The sequence below is a fragment of the Littorina saxatilis genome, linkage group LG7 (assembly GCF_037325665.1).
Source record: "Littorina saxatilis isolate snail1 linkage group LG7, US_GU_Lsax_2.0, whole genome shotgun sequence".
NCBI lineage: Eukaryota > Metazoa > Mollusca > Gastropoda > Littorinimorpha > Littorinidae > Littorina > Littorina saxatilis.
Window position 1 is genome coordinate 29,277,215 of NC_090251.1, and position 26,996 is coordinate 29,304,210.

The following is a 26,996-nucleotide window of genomic DNA, read 5'->3' on the forward strand; positions in this document are numbered from 1 at the left end:
TGCAAGCACAAGAATAAGTACTTAGAGAAAAGATACTGTAATCCATGTTAGAGTTTAGAGGGTTAACGAAACACAAAAATACCAAACATGCATACCCTGAAAATGGAGTATGGCTGCCTAAAAGGTGGGAAAGAAACTATTATACATGTAAAAAAAACTTTAAAAAAAACACTCATGCAAAGTCCCAGCCAATAAACCCAGAAGAAGACGAAACAAAAAGTCTTCCCCCATGAAAGTTACATTCTTATGATCTTCTCCATAAATAAGGACATATAATAGACCTCAAAACATTGACATTTGTTTGTTCTACATACATCACAGTAGGAGTGAAATGGAAAAAGAAGAATTGCTGTAAATATTATCTTTTAAATTACGGATGTTCTCCATGACTTCACTACATTGTCATTTATCTTGCCCTACAGTCCTCACTGGGAGTGAAATGCGGACGTATCGCAGGCTTCCAGGCGGGCGACCGCCACGGTCTTCACATTCCCACCTCGGCCCCGCGCTGCGCCATGGTGATCACCTACACCACGTACCGCAGCAACGACGAGATGGACTACATCTCCACCATCCAGATGCTGCATCAGATCGAGGAGCTCCGCATGAACAAGAGAGGCATGATGAACCAGCAGCAAGTCATGAAGAGCTTTGAGAAGATGGGTGAGTGGGACAGACGATGGAGTGATACAGTGGAACCCCCCTTTTAAGACCTTCACAAATCTGAACAAGTCGCGTAAGGCGAAATTACTACATTTAGTCAAGCTGTGGAACTCACAGAATGAAACTGAACGCTCTGCATTTTTTAACAATGACCGTAGTCCGCTGCTCGTGCAAACCGCAGTGAAACTGACGAGACTGTTTAGCGCGGTAGTGTTTTCGCTGTGCTGCATGGCACGCTTTACTGCACCTCTCTTCGTTTGAACTTTCTGAGCGTGTTTTTAATCCAAACATATATCTATATGTTTTTGGAATCAGGAACCGACAAGGAATAAGATGGAATTGTTTTTAAATCGATTTTGGAAATTTAATTTTAATCATAATTTTTATATTTTTAATTTTCATAGCTTGTTGTTAATCCGAATATAACATATTTATATGTGTTTAGAATCAGAAAATGATGAAGAATAAGATGAACGTAGTTTTGGATCGTTTTATAAAAAAATAATTTTAATTACAATTTTCAGATGTTTAATGACCAAAGTCATCAATTAATTTTTAAGTCACCAAGCTGAAATGCAATACCGAAGTCCGGCCTTCGTCGAAGATTGCTTGGCCAAAATTTCAATTAATTTGATTGAAAAATGCGGGTGTGACAGTGCCGCCTCAACTTTTACAAAAAGCCGGATATGACGTCATCAAAGACATTTGTCGAAAAAAAGAAAAAAACGTCTGGGGATATCATACCCAGGAACTCTCATGTAAAATTTCATAAAGATCGGTCCAGTAGTTTACTCTGAATCGAATCGCTCTACACACACACACGCACAGACAGACACACACACACACACACATACACCACGACCCTCGTCTCGATTCCCCCTCTATGTTAAAACATTTAGTCAAAACTTGACTAAATGTAAAAAATCAAGTCTTAAAAATGAGGGTGTCTTAAAATGGGGGTACATTTTAAGAGATTATGAACAGGAAATGTGAGAAAACAGGGTCTTAAGCCTTTCACTAGCAGCCGCGCATCTACGCGCGGCTGTGAGGTCACTGTTCTAAATACAGCCCTCACGCTAGTCACATGATCAAATCACATGACTTTTATCACATGGTCAGTCACGTGAGTTTACTACAAATGGCTGCCTCCATGTGTCATTGAAAAGCGATTTTAAAGTGTGTATTTTGAGGTTTTTCTCGGGGATTGTTTCATGTGATCCAAGATGGCGTCGAGGTTTGTGCGTAGGTATGATGTGGAAGACGTTCATCGCTTTATATTTGATGTGGTAATGGAGATGTCAGCGATGAGGAAAACAGTTCCGACGAAGAAGGCAATGTTTATGTTGAACAACCTAACAACGGTGAGTCTGATTCTGACTATTCTGAGGAAAAACCTTCGACAAGTACATCAGTACCGAGAGGGCGTGGTCGTGTTCGTGGTCGTGGTGGTCGTGTTCGTGGTCGTGTTCAAAGCAGAGGTCGTGGTGAATGTGCTAGACATGATAGGGTCGCAGAAAGTGTTGATTTAGGACCTATGGATGAACATGTACACAAGGACTATCCTGTTTACATCTGATTGGTCTAGATTAATTAATATGATTTTTCTAATGAAGTACCCCAGATTTGGGGAAATTTCCTTCTGAGTGCTGAGGGTCAAAGGCTTAAAAGGGGAGAGTCTTAAATTGGGGGGTCTCAAGAGGGGGGGGGGGGGGGGGGGATTCCACTGTATGTGTAAAAACAAGAGCAGAACGAAACAAAATGTTTCTTTGTTTTCTGTTTAGCAATGATGTTTTATGAATTCTTAAGTTCTTAACCCTTTACTTGGCACAACATGGCCGCTTGTTTACCTCCTCCATGGCAGCCATTTTTCAAGATGGAGACCAATTTTATTATGTGTTTATTAAACATGCAATATTTATGTGTTGAGTGCATGGATTTGAATGAAAGAAAGTGCAAAAGAGACAGAAATGAATTGTCAATAAAATGGGTCTTACCTGGATATCCACTTTGCAGATACATCCACATGAATCCGTTGTCACACACAAAAAAATCAAGAATTTTTTATTTTTTTTTCAAAAATCACTTTTCACATTTATATATTACACTTACATTTACAGTTTTTTTCACTTATATTTACACAATTTCATCCACTGGCACTGCACCAAGATGTTGAGGAAAGCAAGTGCTAGCAGGGTACCGGCCCTATGGAAAACTTCATGCATTGTTCCTGTGCCAAAGAAAAAGACTGTGATAACCATGAATGACCTGAGACCTGTGGCACTTACTTCTGTTTGTATGAAAGTCTTTGAGAGAGTTGTTTTGTTCAAATTGAGTGATTGTGTGAAAGATTTTATTGATCCATGTCAGTTTGCATACAGGAAAAACAGGAGTGTTGATGATGCTGTGTTGAATGTTTTAAACAAGATCTACTCTCATTTAGAAAAGCCTGGCTCTTATATTCGCTTGATGTTCTTTGATTTTTCCAGCGCTTTTAATACTATACAGCCTCATTTAATGGCGGAGAAGCTTTTTAGCATGAATGTCCCAGCAACAACCATCCTCTGGGTTATGGACTACCTGACAAACAGGCCACAGTATGTTAGGGTGGGGGGGCAATCAGTTTCAGACACAATCTGCACAAACACAGGGGCACCACAAGGCACAGTACTCTCACCTTTTCTTTTTTCTCTCTACACAGCAGATTTCAGAAGTTCTAGTGACTCCTGCCCCATAACCAAGTTTGCTGACGACACTGGACTGACCGGACTGCTGACTGTTGACGACGACTCTGACTACAGGCAGGAGGTAGATAGGTTTGTGGGGTGGTGTGAAAACAACTATTTAGAGCTTAATGTGGGGAAGACAAAGGAAATGATAATGGACAACAGGAGGGGGGAACATGTACACAGGGAGATAGTGATCAAGGGGGAGGTCGTAGAGAAGGTAGAGCAGTATAAGTATTTGGGGGTGATTATAGACAATAAGTTGACATGGAAACCAAACTCTGATGCCCTTGTGAAGAAACTCCACTCTCGCCTGTACTTTTTGAGAAAACTCAGGTCTTTTAACATCAGACAAGAAATCCTTCAGATGTTTTACACTTCAACGTGCAATAGTGTGTTGTACTTTGGCTCCGTGTGTTGGGGTGGCAACATCAATACGAATACGAATACTTTATTATCTCATACAGAGAAATTTCAGTGTGGTGCACATTAAAAGACGAAACAAATAATAAGACAACAGATAAAAATACCATACGAAGCATACTACACTCGCGCACGCATATGTACACTAACAGGAATAGTAACATGATTCCAAATAGGTAAATTGCCGTCAGCTTTAGCTAAAAGTTTACCGCTAAAAACTATCATTATCACAGGACTAGATATGTCATTGAACAATATTTATCACAGGACTAGTCATTCGAGGGTTATCACACTCAGCATAAGGGTGCACATCAAAGAATATAAAAAATATTCATCACAGAAATCAGTGCATATGTTCACCGGCACACATACTAGTTTTAATTAACTTAGGTATTTAAAAAGCCAATTGACTTTGGAATAAAACTGTTCTTAGTTCTGAGCGTGCGGAATCTGGGAGTGCGGAGGCGACGTCCTGAGGGCAGGACCTCAAAGTGGTGAGCGAGCACATGACTACTATCCTGGATGATGCAGCGGGCCTTTCGCACCACACGTCGTTCATACAGCACAGTCAGTCCTTCCTGTCTCACCCCCACAATCTTACCACATGTGTTCACCACCCGCCCAAGCACATTCTTACTCTTCACACACAGACCTCCATACCAGCAGATGAAAGAGAAAGTGAGAATGGATTCAATGAATGAAGTATAGAATGTTTGGAGGATGCGGCTGTTGATGTTCAGACTTCTGAGCTTTTGTAAGCAGTAGATTCTTGACTGACACTTCTTGTGGATAGCTTTAGTGTTTGAGGAGAAATTTAGTTTGTTGTCAATGACTGTACCGAGATATTTGTATTCAGTCACTCGCTCAACTTTCACACCATCTATGTATAAATCTGAAACTGTAGCTGGGTTTTTGCGAAAGTCAATAACTAGCTCTTTTGTTTTTGTCACATTTAGGGCTAAATAGTTATCTTTACACCAGGAGCTGAAATTTTGAACTTCAGAAAAATAAACAGAATCAGAGTCAGACAGGTCTTCAAGGGCAGAATCGTCAGAATATTTCACAATATATCAACAAGCAAGACAGGGATAGATTAGATAAATTCATCAGGAAAGCAAGTGGGGTGGTAGGGAGGAAGCAGGACAATTTCACATCAACACATGAACGACGACTGACTGACAAGGTACAGAAGATTTTGGCTGACGACTCGCACCCACTCAGACCGGAATTTGACAGTAGACGGACAGACAGGAGCAACAGATTCAGACAACCAACCGCAAGATCCACACGCTACAGAAATTCGTTCATTCCATCTGCAATTCACATCTTCAATTCTCAGGTGGGGCGGTAGATGCTGGTGTTGTCGCTCTGATGCACGGGGTCAGTGTTCTGTATTGTTTCAGTATTGTTGATTTTGTTTTGCATTCTACTCTCTTAATCTTAGACAACATGTGATAACCGGCAAGGTGCTGACTTTCTTTTGTGCATTGTTGATGGTGAATGCATGTTAATTTATTTTTAATATACTTTCTTATGTGATAACCAATGTGCTATATTTTCTCAGGACAAAGAACAAATGTTTATTTTGAATGTGTTATGTATGTTATTATTACGGACACAAACGCTCAGCAATGTAATTTCTCTTTTAGAGATTAATAAAGTTATTGTATTGTATTGTATTGTATTGTAGAAGTTTAATTGGCAGATGCCACAGCCGTAGCTCGACTCAACTGCACGCCCAGTTGGGGTCTGTCTCCTCAGGTTCTTGCAGGTGATGCAGGCACGCTTTCTGCCATCAAACTTGATGAGTGTGTGTACTCCAATGTTGGCCTCGTTGACTATCTGTGCCTTTCTCTTGGGTGCAAGCTTTTTCCTCGAAGAAAATCCCCCAATGAGGTGATCCGCAAGATCAAGACGGAAGTCGAGGAGGGCGTAGCGCGTCTTGGGTTTGTCCAACACTGTCTGGTCGTACAGAATGTAGGCATTGTTGATGCAGGCGTCGAACACAAAGCTCATCAAGTATCTCCAGTATTTGTGGCTCTTCTGCACAGTGTTGTAGTAGCCTCGCATTTGGTCTGAGTTGTCAACTCCGCCCATGTGTTGATTGTAGAGCTTGACAACGGATGGGCATGGCACGGCAACTCTGGCTTGCTGGGTCCGGTCCCACCTCAGCACACTGTTGTCTTCGTTGCTGCAGTTGGTAGAGAGGAAGTTGACATCTCTCTTGTCGTGCCAAACTGATGCCAGTGTGTTGTCCTTCTGAAAGACAAGGCTCTGCCCCTTTGTCAGCTTTCGGTGCTGCTTCATGCCTACTGGCAGGCCAACCCGGTTGGATCGGACGGTGGCACACGCGTATGTGCCTTCTGCCAGTAGATCTGTCATTAGCGTCACAGAGGAAAAAAAATTGTCAAAATACAGGTGATGATGCAGTCCAAAGAAAGGGGAAGACAGTCTCATCACCACATCATGGCCCAGACCATGTTGTGTGCCATCAGCTCTCCTCCCCGTGTACACTTCAAACTGGAGAAGATATCCTGTGTTGGATTCGGCGGCACACCACACTTTCATGCCCCATTTGATGGGTTTGATGGGCATATACATGCGTAGTGTGCTTCTTCCCTTGAAAGCCACCATGGCCTCATCAATACTGATGTCACAGTCAGGGGTGTAGTGCTCCAGGAAAGACTGGTTTGCCATGTCTAGCAAATCCCTAACTTTGAAGAGGCGGTCTCTGTTTACATCTGCTGGGTCAGGTAGGTGGTCATTGTCTGCCAGGTGAATGAATTCTTTCAGCTTTTGGTAGCGCTTCAAAGACATCACTTTGTTTACACCTGGCACACCAAGACGATCGTCAGCACATGTCGTCTCTTGGGAGGTTGTGAATCCCCATCAAAATCAAAACACCAAAAAAAGCTTTCACTTCCTCTGCAGTGGTGTCCTCACGCCAATGTGGATCGATGCCGTTTGGTTTGTTGGCGATTTTCTCCCTCGCATACTTGTTTGTCTGAGTGACGATGCTGTCGATCATTGCTGGCTTGAACAGCAGAAAAAAAAAGTCAAGCTGGTTCGGATTATTCCCCAAATCATCGGTTTTGGGGCCAATAACTCGGGGACCAAAGGGTGTGATGGCGATTGGCGTCGTCACCGAAGCCCATCCAAATCGGTCAGTTGGAACCGGAGCTTGCTCCTCAAAATCACTTTCGGAATCACTGTTACGATCGTCCCAGTCGGACAAATCAGAAGTATGCACACTACTGACATCACTGACATCAATGTCCGATTCTGGTGCATCAGGACGAACTGGAATGTCCGCAATATCGAAACCGACGAAGTGTTCCTCGTTTTCAGATTCGCTAGAACTTTCCATGGCGTGAGTGAAAAAATATCGGCGCAAAAACTTGAATAACACGATCGAATGTTGCTTGATTCAAAGATGGCGGGCACAGGCACGTGGGTTGGCTTTAGCCTGAACTTCCTGCGAGATCTCACGAGATTTGTACGGAAACTTTGTTTGTGAGAGCTAACGGAAATACACGAGTGATCGCGGACGCTTTGCCCTAAAGCAGTACGGACGTTTTCGGGCGTTGTGCCAAGTAAAGGGTTAATTATACTCGCTGTTACTCGCATAATATTGGCATTCCACGGTTATTTGTTTCAAATAAATTCGGATATTTGCACCGCTTGTTTACTGTTACAGTGGACTTTGCTGATTTTAGACATTGTATTTTTTTTTCGCCTGCAGTGCTGACTTTTTTTTTTACATCAAAATGAGCTAGCCATTACTGATTGTTTTTGTCACAAAGAGACCTGTCAAACCAAATAGCTATCGGTATGTTTGACTGGTTGTCGATTTCATTTGTGGTATTTTAAGATTTCCAACAGAAAAATACTGGATTTACAACGATTCCTGTTTAACTGTTGGATTATGTTTGTACAGGTGTTAAAGTGGTGAAGAACGGTACTGGGCTCCATGGAACAGAGCGTTTTGTGGCTGACGGGCTGGCTTCGGAAGCTGAATGCATGTCGCTCAAAAACATGGTCATGGTGAGAGCTTTTGTCTTTTTTCTTCTGTCAAATCAAGTTAAGAAGTCAGGATAGGAGTTGAGAAAATCATTTACTTATGTTTAGGTTGAATTTAGAGCATTAGGCATAGTCACGGTGGACGCAAACTTAAAATTAACTGCATGAATAATTGTAACATAGAACAAAGGCAAATACAAAAAATAGTCAAGCTAATTTAAGTTTTTGTCTTTCACAATTTCAGACTTTTTGTTACCTCATGATACCTCTGATATTTGAAAGAATATGTATTTGCTGAGGAAGTTTTCTTGAAAAATTTGGTAATTTGAAAAGTAGGTGTTTTTTAATGTGGTTTTTTTACCTACCTTAGGAATCGGTGAATCATTGTATTTGGTACTTTTTGGTTCTCATGGATGGACGTGCTCAGTTTTTAACCTAACCTTACTCAGAGCATTGCAAAACAGTGAATACATCTTGCAATCTGGCAGTGTGTATGAATACCTGATTAATATGCCTACATGCATAATTATTTCACTTGAAACGATATGGTGGTCTAATGTATTCACTTTAACTGATTTACTTCATTACATTGTCCTTGAAATAAAAGAGATCACAGAGGTAACAAATAAGCCTGAGCAGACAAGCATACAAAATATGTTTATTTAGATTGATGAGCCTGCATGCCAGTTGATTGCTATGAAACATTCACTTTTTTTTCAAAATAGTACATGAAAACTAATCACATTTTTCGTGTGTTTGATCATGCTTACCCTTTCCTGAAGTAGGATCATCGCAGACATTTTGTACGTGATGTATCCAAATTTAGGTGTGTACGGTCTACAAGGCCTATAGCTGTACGGGCAAACCAAATTATTAGGGCAACTCTCTTGACAACAATAACAGTAACACATGCAAATGAAGATTAACACACATACTCAGGCATGACATTTGACTCGGATACACACACAGGTTGCAGTGTAGGGTTCACGTTGGGGTGATCGACTGCTTGAATATTTAGGTCAGTGTATCCTTTATATAGCCCACTTCCATGGCTTCAGTGACCTTCCCGGTTTCAGATAATTGCATGATCTCTGACCAGTTCTGATTTGAGTTGGATACATGGAGTTCTTTTGAAAATTAGAAAGTGGAACAAACTTACTAGTAACTTGTTTCTCTTTTAATTCAATCTATGATTCAACCATCATTTGAGAATTTAACCCCAGAAATGATGAATTGAAAAGCAGCATGAGAGATTATGCAAATGAGGACTAAAAATAGACCTGACAGTGCCTATGCCATTTTCCAAACCTTCTTCCTTTTAACCTGAGTGAGCCGTTTTGAAAGTTACCAAATGGAAACAATTTTTTCATTTAAATTCAAGTTTTGAGTCAGTAATTATTGATAATTTACCTCAAGACAAGGGAGGCAACTGTGTTATTTTTTTGTGTTATTTGTCAGAAATTTTGTAAGCATGGTTATTTTCCGTTCTGTAGTATGAACATTCATTCCGGGGGTAAACAGCTGGTTTTTGTCCTTTTAACAACAAAAGAAATGTTACTGTTTGTAAGGGATTGTTACCTTGGCTTGAATACAATTTCTAGTCATATTAATACAGGTTGGCCTTGGAAGGGGTTGACAGGTCTGCAGTAAGTCGTTTACCATTGGTGTTCAGTGCTTCGTTTTGTTTTGTTTTAAGTTTTGTTTGCTGTCAGTTTTCCCCAAGCTTACCTCCCTACCCTTTCCAATCATGGTTGTGACAACGTTTCAGGAACTCGGCAAAGCAGGCGATGGTTACGCAGGCCGCGAGTCTCCCCACACCAAAAACGAGTTGTTTTCAGGCTTGAATCTTAAACAGCTTTCACAGGTAGCCTCCCCTCCCCCGTCTCCTTTTCACCCAGCAAGATTTAACCCACCATGGTAGCTGTACGGATAGCTTGGGTTGCTGGCTTTCGTTGCTGCTTCTGGGACTTGTGTAGTTTCACCCATGAGATTCATTAATTGGTTTTGTAATACTTGTGTAGTTTCTTTCATTCAGTCATGTATTTGTCATTCTTTGCAGCACGGAGTTGGGGATGAGAAAGAATTAAGCATTTAAAGTGCTAGAGGATCTATCTTTTACCATCTTTGGAAGCTTGGGAATGGGATGTTTATTTTTTCACAGTTTCAGAGTTGGAGAGGCTTCTGTTAATTCTCTCTCTCTCTCTCTCTCTCTCTCTCTCTCTCTCTCTCTCTCTCTCTCTCTCTCTCTCTCTCTCTCTCTCTCTCTCTCTCTCTCTCTCTCTCTCTCTGTCTCTCTCTCTGTCTCTCTGTCTCTCTCTCTCTCTCTCTCTCTGTCTCTCTGTCTCTCTGTCTCTCTCTCTCTCTCTCTCTCTCTCTCTCTCTCTCTCTCTCTCTCTCTCTCTCTGAGTCTCTCTCTCTCTTTTGAGCCTGTGAATATTTCAGAGTTGGTGATTGTTCCATTTTCCTTCTTTTTTCACACTGACACTTAGTGACAGGCACTGCACTGACACAGTCTTTTCTTTTATGCTCACTTATTAAAACTGCCTTTGTTTGCTTCCTGTTTTGTTTGTCTGTCTGTTTCTTTGTTTGTTTGTTTCTTTGTTGCAAATAAAAGAAATGGACTGAATTTGCCCATTGGAAAAAGACTTGGTAGACTACATGTTTCTTTCTGTAATACGTACGATACAGAAAACCCTTGTTGGAATTAAATGTGTGTACTTACTCATTTTGTATTCATGCAAGATGACCTATCTTGGGGTGGGGGGTGGGTGGATGTGGGTTAGGTGGGAAGGGATAGCTGAGACAGGGGCTGTTATTCTCATCCCTCAGGTTTACTTCAGTGTGGGCAGGGTGAAGTGGAATTTTTTCTTCTGTGGTGTACGTTTTTTTTTTTTTATGAATGGCATTTTTCAGATACAACTGAGTTTTTTCTCATCAAAATACTTAGTGTGTGGGTGGCTTCTGAAAGCTTCATAGTTGCCATGGATTACACTGTACTCTTGTGACACATATCTAATGTTTGTATTCTTAAGTGCTGTACTTGTATCGTTTTTATGAATTTCTGAAATCCTGGATAATACTCACACATCGACATTGTAACGAATAAAGGTTTGAAAGAATGTTATTCTTAATAGTCAAACTTAACTTAATTAGTCTCACAGGTTAATTGTTCTTCGTGGTTGAAAACGACGTTAAACACCAAATAAAGAAAGAAAGGTTAATTGTTAGAAAGCAGGAGGGTTAAGTTTAGAAGTAAGATAGTGTGAGCAATATGTTTGCACAGGATAGGGGGAGGCAGATTTGATCATTAGAAGAAGAAGGGGGGTGCAGGCAGGATCAGCAACTTTAAATATCAATTTCTAATTGTTTTGGAATGTGGTGCGGTCATGGGTGCAGAATTAGGATTTAATTGTAAAAACATAGGGTTTTTATATAGAGAAGGATGTATCATCATTATGCTTGTAGCAATTGTGTCTGCACAGTTAGTTTTTGGCCCCGCACACTGCACTAATCCATGTGCTATGCTGCTTCAGTGCTTGTGTCGCAGTAGAGCCTGGAAATTACTGGTTAGTCTTTTAGCACTTACGGTTATTTTTTCAGATGGTCCTTTCGTTTGATGTTTAATTTGCAAGAAATCGTCAGTGGAAGGGATTTGCCTGGAATATATCTTGTTTCACAGAAACAAACTACCAGATTTAATGTTTAGTTTGCTAGAAATTATCGTCAGTGCAGAAGGGATCTGCCTTGGATATATCTAAATGTCTTGTTTCACCGAAACAAACTACCAAATCAGGAAAGACTATACTATCGGACTGGGTGGCCGAGTGGTAACGCACTTGCGCTCGGAATCGAGAGGTTGCGTGTTCGACCCTGGGTCGGGCCGCTATTTTCTCCCCCCTTTCCTAACCTAGATGGTGGGTTCAAGTGCTAGTCTTTCGGATGAGACGAAAAACCGAGGTCCCTTCGTGTACACTATATTGGGGTGTGCACGTTAAAGATCCCACGATTGACAAAAGGGTCTTTCCTGGCAAAATTGTATAGGCATAGATAAAAATGTCCATCAAATACCCGTGTGACTTGGAATAAAGGCCGCGAAAGGTGAACATTCGCCTAACAGGCTTGAGGTTTGCTGGTCGATGTGAATGCGTGATATATTGTGTAAAAAATTCCATCTCACACGGCATAAAAGCGCTTTGAACTTCGGATAAGGCGCTATATAAATAAAGAGAATTATTATTATTATTATTGGTTGCCCATGAATTAGTTAAAAGTTGTGAGGGTGTTCATGTTACTTTTAGGATTACACTCAGCATTCGTAGTTGCGTTTCTCAGTACATATTGTCAAACGCTCAATTAATAGGTTTCATGCTGAACAGAAATCCAATATTTGTATCTCCTTTCTTGTCCTTTCAAAGGGATCTTTTATGTCTTTCACAGGCCCAGAGAGCTGAAAATAGCTGCCTTCAGAATAAACTGCTTCCATAAATTAACGTTAGCTATTTTAATTAAGTTGGCATTTGCAGACGCAAAACCAGGTTCTGCTCTGTAGTGCTTGTGGCTGTGTTGTTTTATACCCACAATATATTTACAAAGTAGTGTCATGTTCATACTTTCATTTTCATGGCAGATTTGTAAGAAGGGCTGAAAAAGGTGGTGGGTTTAGGCTTTTCAGCATTATGCAATGGTATTCCAGTTATCAATTTAGGGAAAATTTGCTTTTAGTGTTCGGGTATGTTGTGTTTAATGTTATTTCTGCATGTTTGATACTCAGAACCTTCTTAGCCAAAGCAACAGTATATTTTTTTATATGACTGATTTAAGTTGTACCTGTGCATTTATTTGTCTCATTAGTAAACCTACCAGAGTTGTTTCACTGTACGTAGAAGCACATTCACACTGCCTCCCCTACACCTTTTATCAGATATTACTCTTAGGCAGAGCGTGTAAGTTACATTAATTAAGTTCTTGTTTTAGTCGTCGTTAGCTTTTTATTGATCTCTTTGTCTTTTTCTGCTTAATGTCTTGGGTACATTATACGAAAAAAGTAAATTTGATATATGTGACCCTCCACCACGGAATGAGTCGCATATGTCACCTTTGCATGATTTTTATATTTGTGTATTTCCTGAAAGAGTATGTTGTGCTCTATCCAGTGGTGAAAACGGTTTTAGAAAAGAGCAAAAACTTTTCGAGTTATAAGCCTGTGACTAAGGTGACCCTCACCCTGATACCTGAGACATCCCCCGGGCGTATATTAGGCCTAGCGCAGAACCGCGGTTGTTACTATCAGCGTGGGTTCAACCCCCAAGTTCGGCGCGGGATGTGTGTCCCAGAGTCAACTTTGTGCAGACTCTCCTCGGTGTCCGAACACCCCCGTGTGCACGCATGCGCACGATAAAGATCCCAGGGTCACAGCGAAAGCCTCAGGCCTTGGAAACACGAATACATGCATGCAAAAATATGAAACCCGGGTGTCCGTTTGGCCAACAGCCAATAAAGTAACCATTTCAGCACTGACCCAAGACGACCCAACCCGGTCCCTAGCCCATTTCAGGTCTCCTCTAGCAGTCGGCAGCCAGCTGTCTACATCCCCCCCCCCCCCCCCCCCCCCCCCCCCCCCCCCCCCCCCCGCATTTTTGACTCACATGCGAAGCAAAAGTGAGTCTATGTACTCACCCGAGTCGTCCGTCCGTCCGTCCGGAAAACTTTAACGTTGGATATTTCTTGGACACTATTCAGTCTATCAGTACCAAATTTGGCAAGATGGTGTATGATGACAAGGCCCCAAAAAACATACATAGCATCTTGACCTTGCGTCAAGGTCGCAGGGGCCATAAATGTTGCCTAAAAAACAGCTATTTTTCATATTTTTCCCATTTTCTCTGAAGTTTTTGAGATTCAATACCTCACCTATATATGATATATAGGGCAAAGTAAGCCCCATCTTTTGATACCAGTTTGGTTTACCTTGCTTCAAGGTCAAGGTCACAGGAGCTCTTCAAAGTTGGATTGTATACATATTTTGAAGTGACCTTGACCCTGAACTATGGAAGATAACTGTTTCAAACTTAAAAATTATGTGGGGCACATGTTATGCTTTCATCATGAGACACATTCGGTCACATATGATCAAGGTCAAGGTCACTTTGACCCTTATGAAATGTGACCAAAATAAGGTAGTGAACCACTAAAAGTGACCATATCTCATGGTAGAAAGAGCCAATAAGCACCATTGTACTTCCTATGTCTTGAATTAACAGCTTTGTGTTGCATGACCTTGGATGACCTTGACCTTGGGTCAAGGTCACATGTATTTTGGTAGGAAAAATGTGTAAAGCATGTGAGTCGTATGGGCTTTGCCCTTCTTGTTATTTTTTATTTTCATAGAAAGCCGGGTTTTCCCATGTAACATGCCCCTAATGGCTTTGCCGTGAGGGCGTAAAACTTACACTTTCTTCCTCGCGCAAGGTGACATCCGACTCATTCTGTGGTGGAGGGCGACATATTTATTATTTGGAAGTGGACTTCCACCCTACACAAAATGAGCACTAGAACTAAACACTTCAAATTCAGACACTTCAACACAATTTATAACAATTTATTTTGATGTACATCACTAGAGGGACATACAGATCCTTAGTATTGTAATTTGTTAGAGATAAGGCCTAAAAAAAAAATAGGTGTGGTTACGGTAACCCGACCTACCCTATTTTTAGGGGCCGACCCTATAACTTTTTATTACATTTGTCCCCAAAAAAAATGAATACAAGAAAACGAGTGCAGAAAACGCAATGAAAGCGAAAGCGCTTGAGTCGTCATGCAGACGCACATTTATTTCCCTGTCAAGTAGGTTTAATTTGTATACATTAGAAAAAAAAGTAAAAACAAAAAAAAAGTGATTGCCTACCTTCCTACCCTATTTTTGTTGGCTAGGTTACCTTAACCACACCTATTTTTTTGTGTGGCCTAATTAAGAAATGCTTACTACTGTTAAAAAAAAAAAAAAATGATGATATTCAAGTTGATTGTTTTGCCTTTTGGAAATACTCTGTGTTTTGTTAAAATTAATCTGTTTGCATTAAGTTCTTTTAACATATTTTTTTGCAGGAGATTAAAAGGGTGAGATGAGAAAGCAGTGTACACGTATTTCAGTGGGAGCTGAGCAGTGAAAGAGTCATCATGAATTTATGTGTTGCTTTTTGTTGTGGAAGCAGCCTTGTATTTCCTCTTGTAGATGTGCTATATTTGCCTATTCATTATTTGTCACTCTGCTCTTTGTAAGGTATGGAAAGGTGAAATCATTCTGAGCAGTGGTGTGTTGCTTTTTCTTTTTCCTGCTGCAAGGTGGTGGCAGTTTTCTTTTTTGCCAGGCAAACTTGGAAATGTAAGAGATTTGCGACATAACATTTTCTCTTTCCTTTCGTTCAGCTCACAGGATTTTCATGCTAACGATGCAGTTCTTTGAGTTTTATACAGTTTACAATTTCATTAACATTTCTGAAACTTTTTTCCTTTGTTTATTCTGGACTGCTTGTGATAGTTGTTTTGTTTATTGACATTTGGGGGGAAATTGTTTTTTTTCCCCTCATCATATTTGCTGAGTACACTTCAGGTTGAAATGATTAAAATCCTCAATGCTTGTTAAATGTAATTGTTATCTTAGGAGACCACAACATTGTTAACTTTATTTTTAGTGTGCGAAAAAAATGTTGTGGGGAAAGATAGTGAAAACATGTAACATTTCATTAGAATTTTTGGAGTGAAGTGGGGGGGGGGGGATTCGTTCATTGAGTGTGGTGTACAGAAGCTGCTTCAGTTAGGCATTAATTGCCAAAATACTGTGAGAGCTGATCAGCATCATATGCACATTTCTGCTTTTTTCCTGCTATAAAAATTGGAGGGTTTAATTTGATACCTTGTCTTCATTCCGTTTCTCTTAATATTTTTTTTCAGACTCAATACTTTTGTAAAAGGTCGCTCACAATGTCACATGAAAAAAAATGTTTATAATTTCTAACTATTGTTACTGTGAGATGTTTTGTAAGTTTTTGAAAACCGTTTGACAGCTGTCGGATAGGTGCTCATGACATCAAGAGCAAACACTATGACAAGGGAGACAACATCTGTAAATTGTTCTTTGACTTGCATCAAGCTGATTGCTTCCCCTGGAGAAGATTTTCTTTAGGTTTTGGTAGTCGGTTATTCTTCTAAATCTGACTCAAATGTTGACATTTTCGCAGGTACATCTTCAAATGTAACACATTATTATGGAACTTTGTATATTTATGAAAGAAGGAACAATTCAAAGAAAACTTCTGGTGCATTCAAACTTGTCGATAATGACCTCCCCTGGGACCGACAGAAAATGGTTGTTGAAGACATGAGTTCCCTGTGTAAAGGTGAATTATATAGATAAAAATAAAAATAAATAAAAACACGGAGGGGATCTTGCAGGAGGTCATTATGGAGAGATGGCCGTTTTGGCAGGTTTGAGTCTGTACTGCACATCGTCAATTGGAACATATGACAGGCTATCAGACCTGGGAACCCATACGATTTCGCCGTATTTTTTACGCTTGTATAAAATACAATCAGTACGGTTGGTGGAGGAAAACAAATACGACGAGAAAAATTCGTGAACTTTTTTTTCTGTCTCTTGTAATGATTAATATAACTTTATAACTCGGCATTTGGTCAATGATTACAGCCTTTGTCATTTCACATTGAAAGAAGCATTTATTTTAAAGGTATTGGTAAACTTAAATAAATGTGCAACGGACGCGCGCAAAGCATGTTTGAATCATCGATGTTTAAATGTTGTGTGGGGTACACTTATTTTTCCGAAACGAAACCAAGTTTGTTTGAGAATACTTCAAATGCAAAACAGGGGTTCCCAGGTCTGGGCTATTATTTGTTCATCAGCTGCATGTACATGTATGTCAAATTCGGAACAACAACATTTATTTTAGGAGGATTTCTATACTTCAACTGATTTTTTTCCAAATGAGGTGACCTTATACTCTCAGAATTCCGAGATCCAAGTCCTTTCACACTTTTTCATTGTTTGGGTTCTTTGGGTTGCTTGTCTTTGTAGAGTGGTGCTTTAGTGGGTGACGGTTACGACCATCTTGAGAGCAAACCCTCCCTGATTTCCCCCCACACGGAACATGAGTTGTTCCAAGGTCTCACCGTGTATAGAGCGGCAAAGGTGGGTATTGCAGGGGTATATTTTCCTTCTCTCCGTCATTCCTCTGTGTTCCAGGGTGTTGCGTTTCACTCTCTTCTGATGCATGCAGACTACAGTCAAAGAAAAGTGGACTTGAAAGTGGAATTAATTACTGTTGTGGCAGCTAGGATTCAGTCTGAGAAGTTAACTAAAGGTCAAAGATGGTAAATATCATTTGCTATATTATCACAGTTTGGTTAGTATGTATGATGTTCTTTATATGTGCTGTGTGGTCAGAGGCATAAATTGTAAAAGCAATAGATCATACCAACAAAAACAAGTCGCGTAAGGCGAAAATACAATATTTAGTCAAGTAGCTGTCGAACTCACAGAATGAAACTGAACGCAATGCCATTTTTCAGCAAGACCGTATACTCGTAGCATCGTCAGTCCACCGCTCATGGCAAAGGCAGTGAAATTGACAAGAAGAGCGGGGTAGTAGTTGCGCTAAGAAGGATAGCACGCTTTTCTGTACCTCTCTTTGTTTTAACTTTCTGAGCGTGTTTTTAATCCAAACATATCATATCTATATGTTTTTGGAATCAGGAACCGACAAGGAATAAGATGAAAGTGTTTTTAAATTGATTTCGACAATTTAATTTTGATAATAATTTTTATATATTTAATTTTCAGAGCTTGTTTTTAATCCGAATATAACATATTTATATGTTTTTGGAATCAGCAAATGATGGAGAATAAGATAAACGTAAATTTGGATCGTTTTATAAATTTTTATTTTTTTTTACAATTTTCAGATTTTTAATGACCAAAGTCATTAATTAATTTTTAAGCCACCAAGCTGAAATGCAATACCGAAATCCGGGCTTCGTCGAAGATTACTTGACCAAAATTTCAACCAATTTGGTTGAAAAATGAGGGCGTGACAGTGCCGCCTCAACTTTCACGAAAAGCCGGATATGACGTCATCAAAGACATTTATCAAAAAAATGAAAAAAACGTTCGGGGATTTCATACCCAGGAACTCTCATGTCAAATTTCATAAAGATCGGTCCAGTAGTTTAGTCTGAATCGCTCTACACACACACACACAGACACACAGACACACAGACACACACACGCACATACACCACGACCCTCGTTTCGATTCCCCCTCGATGTTAAAATATTTAGTCAAAACTTGACTAAATATAAAAAGGAAGCAAGAAAGTCAAATCTACAGAAGCAGAAACTGTACATAAAGCAGATAATATTGGTATAATTTAGCAGGGTTTGTGCAATTCTTGAGTCCACTTTTCTGTGTGTCTTTAATCTTCTTCTTTCTTCATTATGTTTGCATGTGTTTTAGGATTACATGTATTTGTGTTCTTGTGTTATTTCAAGGCAGTGTAATGTGTATGTTTTGTATTGAAAAAAAATTAAAAATGGAGGAAAAAAAGAGAACATAGTTTAGTCTAGAATAAAGAGAGAAAAAAAAAGAAATTAATGCATCTCAATCAAATCAAGAACTATCACAATTTTGTCGAACTAGACACATCTCATGTTCATTAATCATTTTATTTGTGGTTTTCCTATACTAATCTGTTTTTGTGTGTGCTCGTTATGGTATATTGATTGTTCTGAAGTTTTTGTACTGCTGTAAAAAGTAGTCAATTGCTGCAATCTATAGATGCAAATACCCTGTTCCAAGTAGAGATTCATGTTTGTTGTTTTTTGGGCATGTTTTTTTCTCTTCTTTTCAACACAGTTTTATTTTAGCTACTGTATTCTTTATACGGCTGTAGATTACATAGCAGGTTGCCTACAGATGTGCTCTGTAAGCGACAGTATATGCTGTACATGTAATAAGTGTATCCTTTGCTTCATGCTGTTGTGTAGTTGGATGTGTCGCAGAGGGTCTGCTGAACTAAAAAGTTTGCTCTGTTTGTAAATGTGTGTGTGTGTGTGTGCATGTTTTTCATTGCTGAGAGTTCAGTTGCATAAATCTTTGAAATAGTGTTGCTGACGCAGTTGCATTTGTTCTGAACTCATTTTCTCTGGATTTGTGATGATCTGGAGTAGGACTGCATCAGCCATGATTGCAGAAATTCATGATATATACTGTTTTAAAATTATCAATGTCATACCAAAACAATAACAGTACAGTTTTATACTAATGTTATCATAGATAATTAATCATAAAATATATGAATGATTTCCTAAATATCGATCAAGAAAACAGATCACAGTCTTTAAATGCTTATCTTTGAGATGCCAATGTGCATTTGAGAAAATTATAACAATAAACTGATTTTATTTTCTCGTGTAATATTTGACCTCTGCAGTTTCTGTTGTTGTTTTTATGCTCATTCAAGTATAATTTTTCAGTAATTTTGAATGGTGCTTAACAGCTGCACTTACTTTGTTTGGTAGCAAACTGATAGCAGTTAGAATGAATAAGTAATATTGAACGCAGAAGAAGTATGAATAAGTATATTACTTTTTGATACAAAAACAAATAAATACAACAACCAAGTTTTTGCTTGTGCATGTATACACACACCAATGATTAAATAGCACTGACCCACTGTAGAATGTTTTTTACTGACCTATTACTGTATGTTTTTCAGCTGATGCATTCAGGTCTTGTGAACACGTTCTCCATGCAGTCCTTTTTGGATCTGAGCGAGAAAAGTCGTCTGTACTTGGAGAAGTACTTCAACCTGTCTCGTCCACTCTACTTTGATTTCACCCACCTTGTGTGTCGCACTGCTGTCGATGGTAAGACGTTTGTGGCACCACAGTGTCTGTCTGTTGAAGATACCATGCTTTCTGTGTAAACGATAAGGTAATACCGCCTTAACTCTGTCCTGGCTTTTTTTGTCGGATAAGAGCATATTTTTCCACTTGTTTGTTTGTTTGTTCGTTCATGGGCTGAAATTCCCACGGCTTTTACGTGTATGACCGTTTTTACCCCGCCATTTTGGCAGCCATGCGCCGCTTTCGGAGGAAGCATGCTGGGTATTTTCGTGTTTCTATAACCCACCGAACTCTGACATGGATTACAGGATCTTTTTCGTGCGCACTTGGTCTTGTGCTTGCGTGTACACACGGGGGTGTTCGGACACCGAGGAGAGTCTGCACACAAAGTTGACTCTGAGAAATAAATCTCTCACTGAACGTGGGGACGAACTCACGCTGACAGCGGCTAACTGGATACAGATCCAGCGTGCTACCGACTGAGCTACATCCCCGCCCTTTCCACTTGTGAATTATGCTGAAAATCTAGAGTGACGGGTTTGAATCCAGGCCGGAACGGACACAAGTCAACATTATGTGCAGACTCAGAGATGGAATCCATGTCCCACCCCTGTGTCACAGTGGCATGTAAAAGACCTTGGTCATTCTGCCATAAGTGCAGGTGGCTGATTACACCTAAACACGCACACACCTGGGTGGCACGACTCTTGTTGCTGCTAGCTTTTCACTGGGAGGAAGTGACCCGAATTTCCCATCAACTGAATAAAAGAGTAAATGAAATGAAATAAAATGAAAAAGGAATGTAGAGAGTTTTGAATGAAATAATGTTAAAATTGACATCTGTCTCAATCTGCCTAGTTAATTCATCAAAACATTTCCGACCTGCACAGAAAACTGTTTGGCTTTAGTTTTTCCGGTACTTATCAAGATGGAAAGATGCTCTAAACCCACGTGAAAGTCTTGACAGATCAGTAACAGTTTGCATGTTATTTGCAAAGTGAAAACACAGGCCCATTGTGATGTGATTAATACGTCTTATGGAAAATGTTTCTCCAGTGATGGGTTTTTTTTTTTTTTTTTTTTTTTTTTTTTTCAGTGATGTTTCTTAACACTAAGAGACAGTAAAATACCAAATACTAAACATTTCACTATATTTGTTTTGATTGATCTGTTGCAGACACCAAGGAGCGCGATGATCTGAGCCACCCAGTGCACGCAGACAACTGTGTGTTGCAGCCCAACGGAACCTGTCTCAAGGAATACCCTGCCTTTGTTCAGAGAGACTACAGGTACCGCAACTAATTACAATTCAATAGACAATGTTCGGAGTTATTATAGGTTGTGGAAGAGTTGCTCTTTCTTGGAAATAATGAGGCAAATACAGTGGAACCCCCTTTTAAGACCTAAACAAATCTGAAAAAAATCAGGTCTTAAAAAAGAAGGAAGTCTTAAAATGGGGGTACATGAAAAAAAGGGCGAAAAGACAAGGTCTAAAACGGGAGGAAGTTTTTAATTGGGGGTCTTAAAAGGGGGGGTTCCACGTACGTACTGTATACCCACAAGACATTTAACCCTTTGACTGCTGATTTAATGCAGACCGTACCCTCCAGGGCCGCTATTAGTGTCACGGCTCACCCTGCCTGGCCTGGTTTATTTTCCAGCCTCAGACCGCTTGGACAGATGTGTAGTCAGCTGTGTTCGCTGACCTGTATCTATTTTTAGACGCTGAGTGCTTTGGCCAATCAGAACGCTTTGGGTCTCAGTTTCCTAGGCCAATCAGAATTCGGCAAGAGGCAACTGACATCTCAGTAATGATTAACCCCTTCTGTGTTTTTTGCACTGGCTGCAATACTACGCTCTTTTTGTTTGAAAGTATGCACATTTAAGCTGATAACCCATGCCAGATGCGATTGGGCGTTTCGGTGCACAGATTGCCTCGGTGTTTCCAAGGAAAAGCTACTCTTCCACAACCCATAACCGGCAGAGTTATTTCTCGAATTTGTCTTTTCTTGCTGTAATGTTTTAATTGTCTGAGGTAGCAGCTATTTTGAAAAGTTATAGAGGGATTTATAATGCATGTAAATCATAAGTTGGTTATCAATTTTGTGTCAACAGCAAGCCAGGCTGAAATATAGTTCAGACCTGCTGTTCCAGTGGAGATTGTAACATGTTTGATGTGGTTAGTATTAATTAATTAAGCAATTATGTCTGTCTGATCATCAGGTGTGTGCGATTTACTTGATTAGTAGGTGTGTTTGATGTACCCGAATCATACATTGGGTATCTTTATTGCAGCTTGCGCCAGACCATAATTATGCAGTTTTAGGTAGTTGAGACTTGCTTTTTGAGTGTCAAGATTGTTAACTTTGATGTTTGATGCAGTTATTAACAAATTGTAATTAAGTTCTTTATTTTCAATTGAGAACTCTTGATTTCTGCTCTTACTGACTTCCCCGTTTGTATATTTTGTGCTGCTTCTTTGATGCCAAATAACTGTGTGAATTGTCGTGTTGCCCTTGTGTGTTGCAGTGCTATTTTGTACCTCAATGATGACTTTGAAGGAGGAGAGTTTTTCTTCGCACACCCTAATAAAAGTGAACAAGTAAGTATGGTTTATGTCCTGGTGCGAACATATTTCACTTCTGGGTATATTAACTTTGTCTTTCTGTTTTCTTTCTCTCTTTTTTGTACACATGGTTTATATGTATTCAATAACATGTGTCTGTAATTGTGTTGCTTACAGTAAATCTGTGTCTATGAATAATTGATCTTTTGTTGTTGTTTCGTTTTGTGTGTGGATAGTTCTGTTTGAAGAGCTGTGGAATATGTCAAATATTCTGAGAATAATATCAATGCAGTAGAGATGGATATTCAAACAAGCATTCCACTTCTAGACATTGCCAATTAACACAAACTAATCTAGAGTAATTGCTGCAGTAATTAGCAAATCTGAATCGAAATAATTACCACAAGCTCCTCGTACATCTAACCATACTTTTTGCAGGTATCACTTCGTCCAAAGTGCGGCAGACTTGTCGGCTTCAACGCAAAAGAGTTTCACGGGGTCAAGGCTGTTCGCAGCGGTGTACGCTGCGCTCTCGCCCTCTGGTTCACCCTGAACCGTAACTTCAAGGAACTTGCACACAGCCATGCCAAGAAAGTTTTGCAGTCCATTCAAGAACAGAGAGACTTGAAAGAAAAAGACGCGGAAAAGTCTTCTGCAGCACATCATAAAGACTCTGACCCTCAAGAAAAGTCACAGGAGGAGAATAAAGATACGCAGGATACCGCAACTAGCAAAGCTGATTTAGGATTAAAGGAGGAGGGTAAAGATACAAACGAGGAAATTGACTTGGAGAAATCAAAAGGGGAGTTTAGAATTAAGGAACTCGCTTTAGATGACAGTGAAGATAAGGCCACTGAGACTGATTCTGATGATAGCAACAATGAAGTTAAAGAAAGAGATAAACATTCTGATGATAGCAGCGATGAGGGTGGGGAGAAGGATGAACTGTAATGGCAGGTGTAATGCGCATTCCTCTTTTCTGTGTGTGGCAGTTTTTGAAAGAGCTTCTGAATTTGAAGTTGATTGTGTTGTTTTAGTTCGTTTGTGTACAGAATTTATTCACTGGGAGAGTCATTGGTTCAACTACTTTATATCGCCATTGTATTTTGTTTCAGGTGTTATTGTGTTTTTCTGTATCTCTTGTGTGTGTACTTGCTTGTGCAAATGGGTTTTGCATATTTTATTATATGATCAGTAATCTGATCTCGGTGTGCCTGTGCTGTTTTGGTCAGTCAATTTGCAGCATCTCCGCATATGACGCAAAGGTTGCACTAACTTTTTAAAGGTAAATGTATGAGTTTAGGTTGACCACACATTAAAATACACAGGCTTAGTTTATTTTGACTGTGCTTAGTGTGCTATCAGAAAAAAAAATGCTTTGAGCATATCACTCAGCTTTTGTTTTTATAACAATTATCCTATGAGCTTGTTTAAGCTACAATTCTCTAAGGCAAACTACTAGACAGCTGCTCAATGAAAATTTTGATTATGGCTTTTTTCCAGTTTGAAACATGTAGGAGACAGAGAAAGTGAGTTGGCATGTTCATTATCTGTATGTCCTAAGACCTGATTTAGTAGAATTTTTTTTATATTCGTTATTGCAATCTTGGTTCACATTGTGCTGTTTGGTATTTTCGGTGGGAATTAATCTGAGTATAAGAAAGGATAATTTGGAATGTGTTCTCTTCTTTGAACAAGTAGCTGTAACTTTAAAAAAAAAAAAAAAGTGATTTTCTGTTATTTTATTTTATTTCATTTCGACCATTGTCAGCAATCGGGTGCAATTGTGATGTTTGAACTGATAAAAAAGGAACTGGCACCGGACATGCTGCTAGTTTGGTGGGTTTTTTTTTACAAGCTGTTCTTCCTCACCATTCTGTGTAAGGTATCTTCCAAAATTAACATCCTCTTAATATTTTTCACAATTCATCATTCATTTTGTATATTTTGCCTATGGAGCAGTAACATAAAAATAATATTATATCGGTAACACATGTATCGCTCTTTATTTTGATTGACAGTACAATGTACTGTGTAGAATGGTGAATATAGAAACATGCTACATGATTTCTTCCATAGAGCATATGCAAATCCTGTAATACGGCATGAATTGCTCAGTGTTTGAATACTCTTTTATAAATCTGTAGGTTACATACGTATTATTCAAAAGAACACAGCTGCATTTTTTTATAACAAAGTTGGATCTGTAAATTAACAATGGGCTTGCATGTTCCAGTATTGGCGGTATTTTACCGGTTGAAATGAGAAAATACCGGAAAATAATTGGCTGCCGGTATAACCTACCGGTTGATTTTTAGAACTACCGTTTTTTTCGCTGGTAAAACAACAAAACCAGTACTCTGAGTTGGACTCTTACTGGTTCCAATGACCAGCCTACCGTTTTTTGAGTCACTTGAGAAAAAGTGACTCTATGTAATCGGTCAGTGTTAGTCTGTCCGGCCGTCCGTCCGGCCGTCCGTAGACACCACCTTAACGTTGGACTTTTCTCGGAAACTATCAAAGCGATCGGGCTCATATTTTGTTTAGTCGTGACCTCCAATGACCTCTACACTTTAACGATGGTTTCGTTGACCTTTGACCTTTTTCAAGGTCACAGGTCAGCGTCAAAGGAAAAATTAGACATTTTATATCTTTGACAAAGTTCATCGGATGTGATTGAAACTTTGTAGGATTATTCTTTACATCAAAGTATTTACATCTGTAGCCTTTTACGAACGTTATCAGAAAAACAAGGGAGATAACTAGCCTTTTCTGTTCGGCAACACACAACTTAACGTTGGGCTTTTCTCGGAAACTATAAAAGTGACCGGGCTCAAATTTTATGTGAACGTGACTCATTGTGTTGTGAATAGCAATTTCTTCCTGTCCATCTGATGCCTCATATAATATTCAGAACTGCGAAAGTGACTCGATCGAGCGTTTGCTCTTCTTGTTCTGGACAGTTTTCATCATAAAAGTTTGTGTACCAGTTTGAAGAAATATTAGCGCCATCACTGATGTTCAGTGTGTACAGCTGTATTGAAGTGTACATAATATTTGAAATTGTAAAACCCAAATGCCAGTCTATGAACGGACAGACTATTTTTGCAGTATCCCTTCAAAGTTTGGTCAGGATTGTATCCTCAAAGTTGGAAACACAAAAAACATTCCCAAGTTCATGGACTAAAATTCGTGTTTTTTTTTTAACCCACCATGTTTGTCTTTCTTTCCTTCCATGTTCCATATTTGTGTACATGATACATAGTCTGCCATATGTGTCAGTTATAAACGGATAAGAATGTTGTGTGAATTGCAACACCCATAACACATGTATCGTTTTGACGGATTCTAGGCAAGATGGTAGCACAGGGGCGGAGCAGTTAAGCCAGAGGGAGGAGGGGGGGGGGGGGGGGGGGGGGGTTACAACCTGGGGTCCAGGGGTTGGTTGGGGGGTCTGGGTGGCAAAGCCCCCCTGTCTCTGAAGAACTAAATTCGCTATTTCATAAACAATTTGTGGCTTATCCTTGATTTTAAACATGATCAACTGGTGTCAGCAGCCACTCATTTAATTTCTATTAAGTTAGTATTAAATAATGGCAATTTATCTCTGTGTTTTTCACAGACAGAATAACAGTTTTATTGTTTGTTTGTTTTTGTTTTTGTTTTTGTTTTTTTGAACCCCAGTAACACCCCCTCCCCCCTAATCCACCCCTGTAGCACTTGTACAACTTGGAGGTTTCAGCGATCTAGCCTGTCCTAAGTCACCACATACCAATGAACTTTAATTACAGCTTAAAATTATTGAACACTATTTGAGTTTAAAAATAATCCAAGGTGACAGCAATTGCATCTCATTTTTGAGAAAGGGTGATTTATGTATATATTGAGTAATTATTCTTTTGTCCGCGTAAAATGTACAGTGCAAAACTAACAAAGTCTTTTGCCATTGTGGTGCTATGTACAGTGTATTTTAAATAAAGGACATTAATGTCTGGAGAAACTGTGATGAATTTGAGATCAAATTTTTCAGCATTGCATTTATTTCTTTGTAACAACTTGTGGTTTTTCTGGTCTGAAATCAAAATGGTCTCAAACGTTGCTGAAACTGTATTGCTTGGAAAAGGTGCTCTTGATCTCTGATTTTGTGGAATGTTCTTGTTGGTTGTGTGAAATATTTGATCCAAAAGTATCATGTATATATACTGTACTTTGGTGGGAATCTATTTGTGAACTTGAACTTAAGACGGAAACACTGCGATTAAAGGAGACCCGAGTGCCAATGAATTATTGTGAATTATTGTGAATTATCTGCCATCTTCTTCTTCTTCTTCCTCGTTTTTTGTTTGTGTTGTGTGTGTTTTTTAGTGGTTTTTTTTACAAGCTACCAACATGGTGTCGAGTCGTCAATAACAGGGCAGGGATTTATATGCAGAACACATGAAATAAATCATTTTTGACTCACCCGAGTACATGTATAACCATTTGGGTGGCCGTGTGTAGACAGAAAACTTAATGTTGATGGTTTCTTACATGCATTTTTTTTAAGCTACTGCAGCCTCCAAATTTCAAACACTGGTAAGTTTTAATGATCTTCAGAAAAACCAACACCCATGTCAATATTCAAGGGCACAGCATGAAAAACAATTATGGAGGAGATTGATTATCACTCACTGAAAAT

General features: G+C 39.4%; 1 protein-coding gene across 4 annotated transcripts in view; it reads left to right on the forward strand.

Annotated features, from left to right (window-relative positions):
• Window positions 1–25,723, forward strand: part of LOC138971112 (prolyl 3-hydroxylase 2-like) — a 43,455-nt gene extending 17,732 nt beyond the window's left edge. Inside the window, exons 12-19 of one of the 4 annotated variants that reach the window (XM_070343734.1) lie at window positions 423–663; window positions 7,747–7,853; window positions 9,598–9,693; window positions 14,937–14,948; window positions 19,623–19,773; window positions 20,930–21,041; window positions 22,282–22,354; window positions 22,757–25,723. In XM_070343734.1, coding sequence (XP_070199835.1) covers window positions 423–663; window positions 7,747–7,853; window positions 9,598–9,693; window positions 14,937–14,948; window positions 19,623–19,773; window positions 20,930–21,041; window positions 22,282–22,354; window positions 22,757–23,269 — 1,305 coding nt within the window. In that variant the 3' untranslated portion in view covers window positions 23,270–25,723. Of the gene's footprint in view, window positions 1–422; window positions 664–7,746; window positions 7,854–9,597; window positions 9,694–14,936; window positions 14,949–16,923; window positions 17,038–19,622; window positions 19,774–20,929; window positions 21,042–22,281; window positions 22,355–22,756 lie in introns of all 4 variants that reach the window. The other 3 variants (XM_070343732.1, XM_070343735.1, XM_070343733.1) reach the window with 3 other exon arrangements.
• Window positions 25,724–26,996: the final 1,273 nt, after the last annotated feature.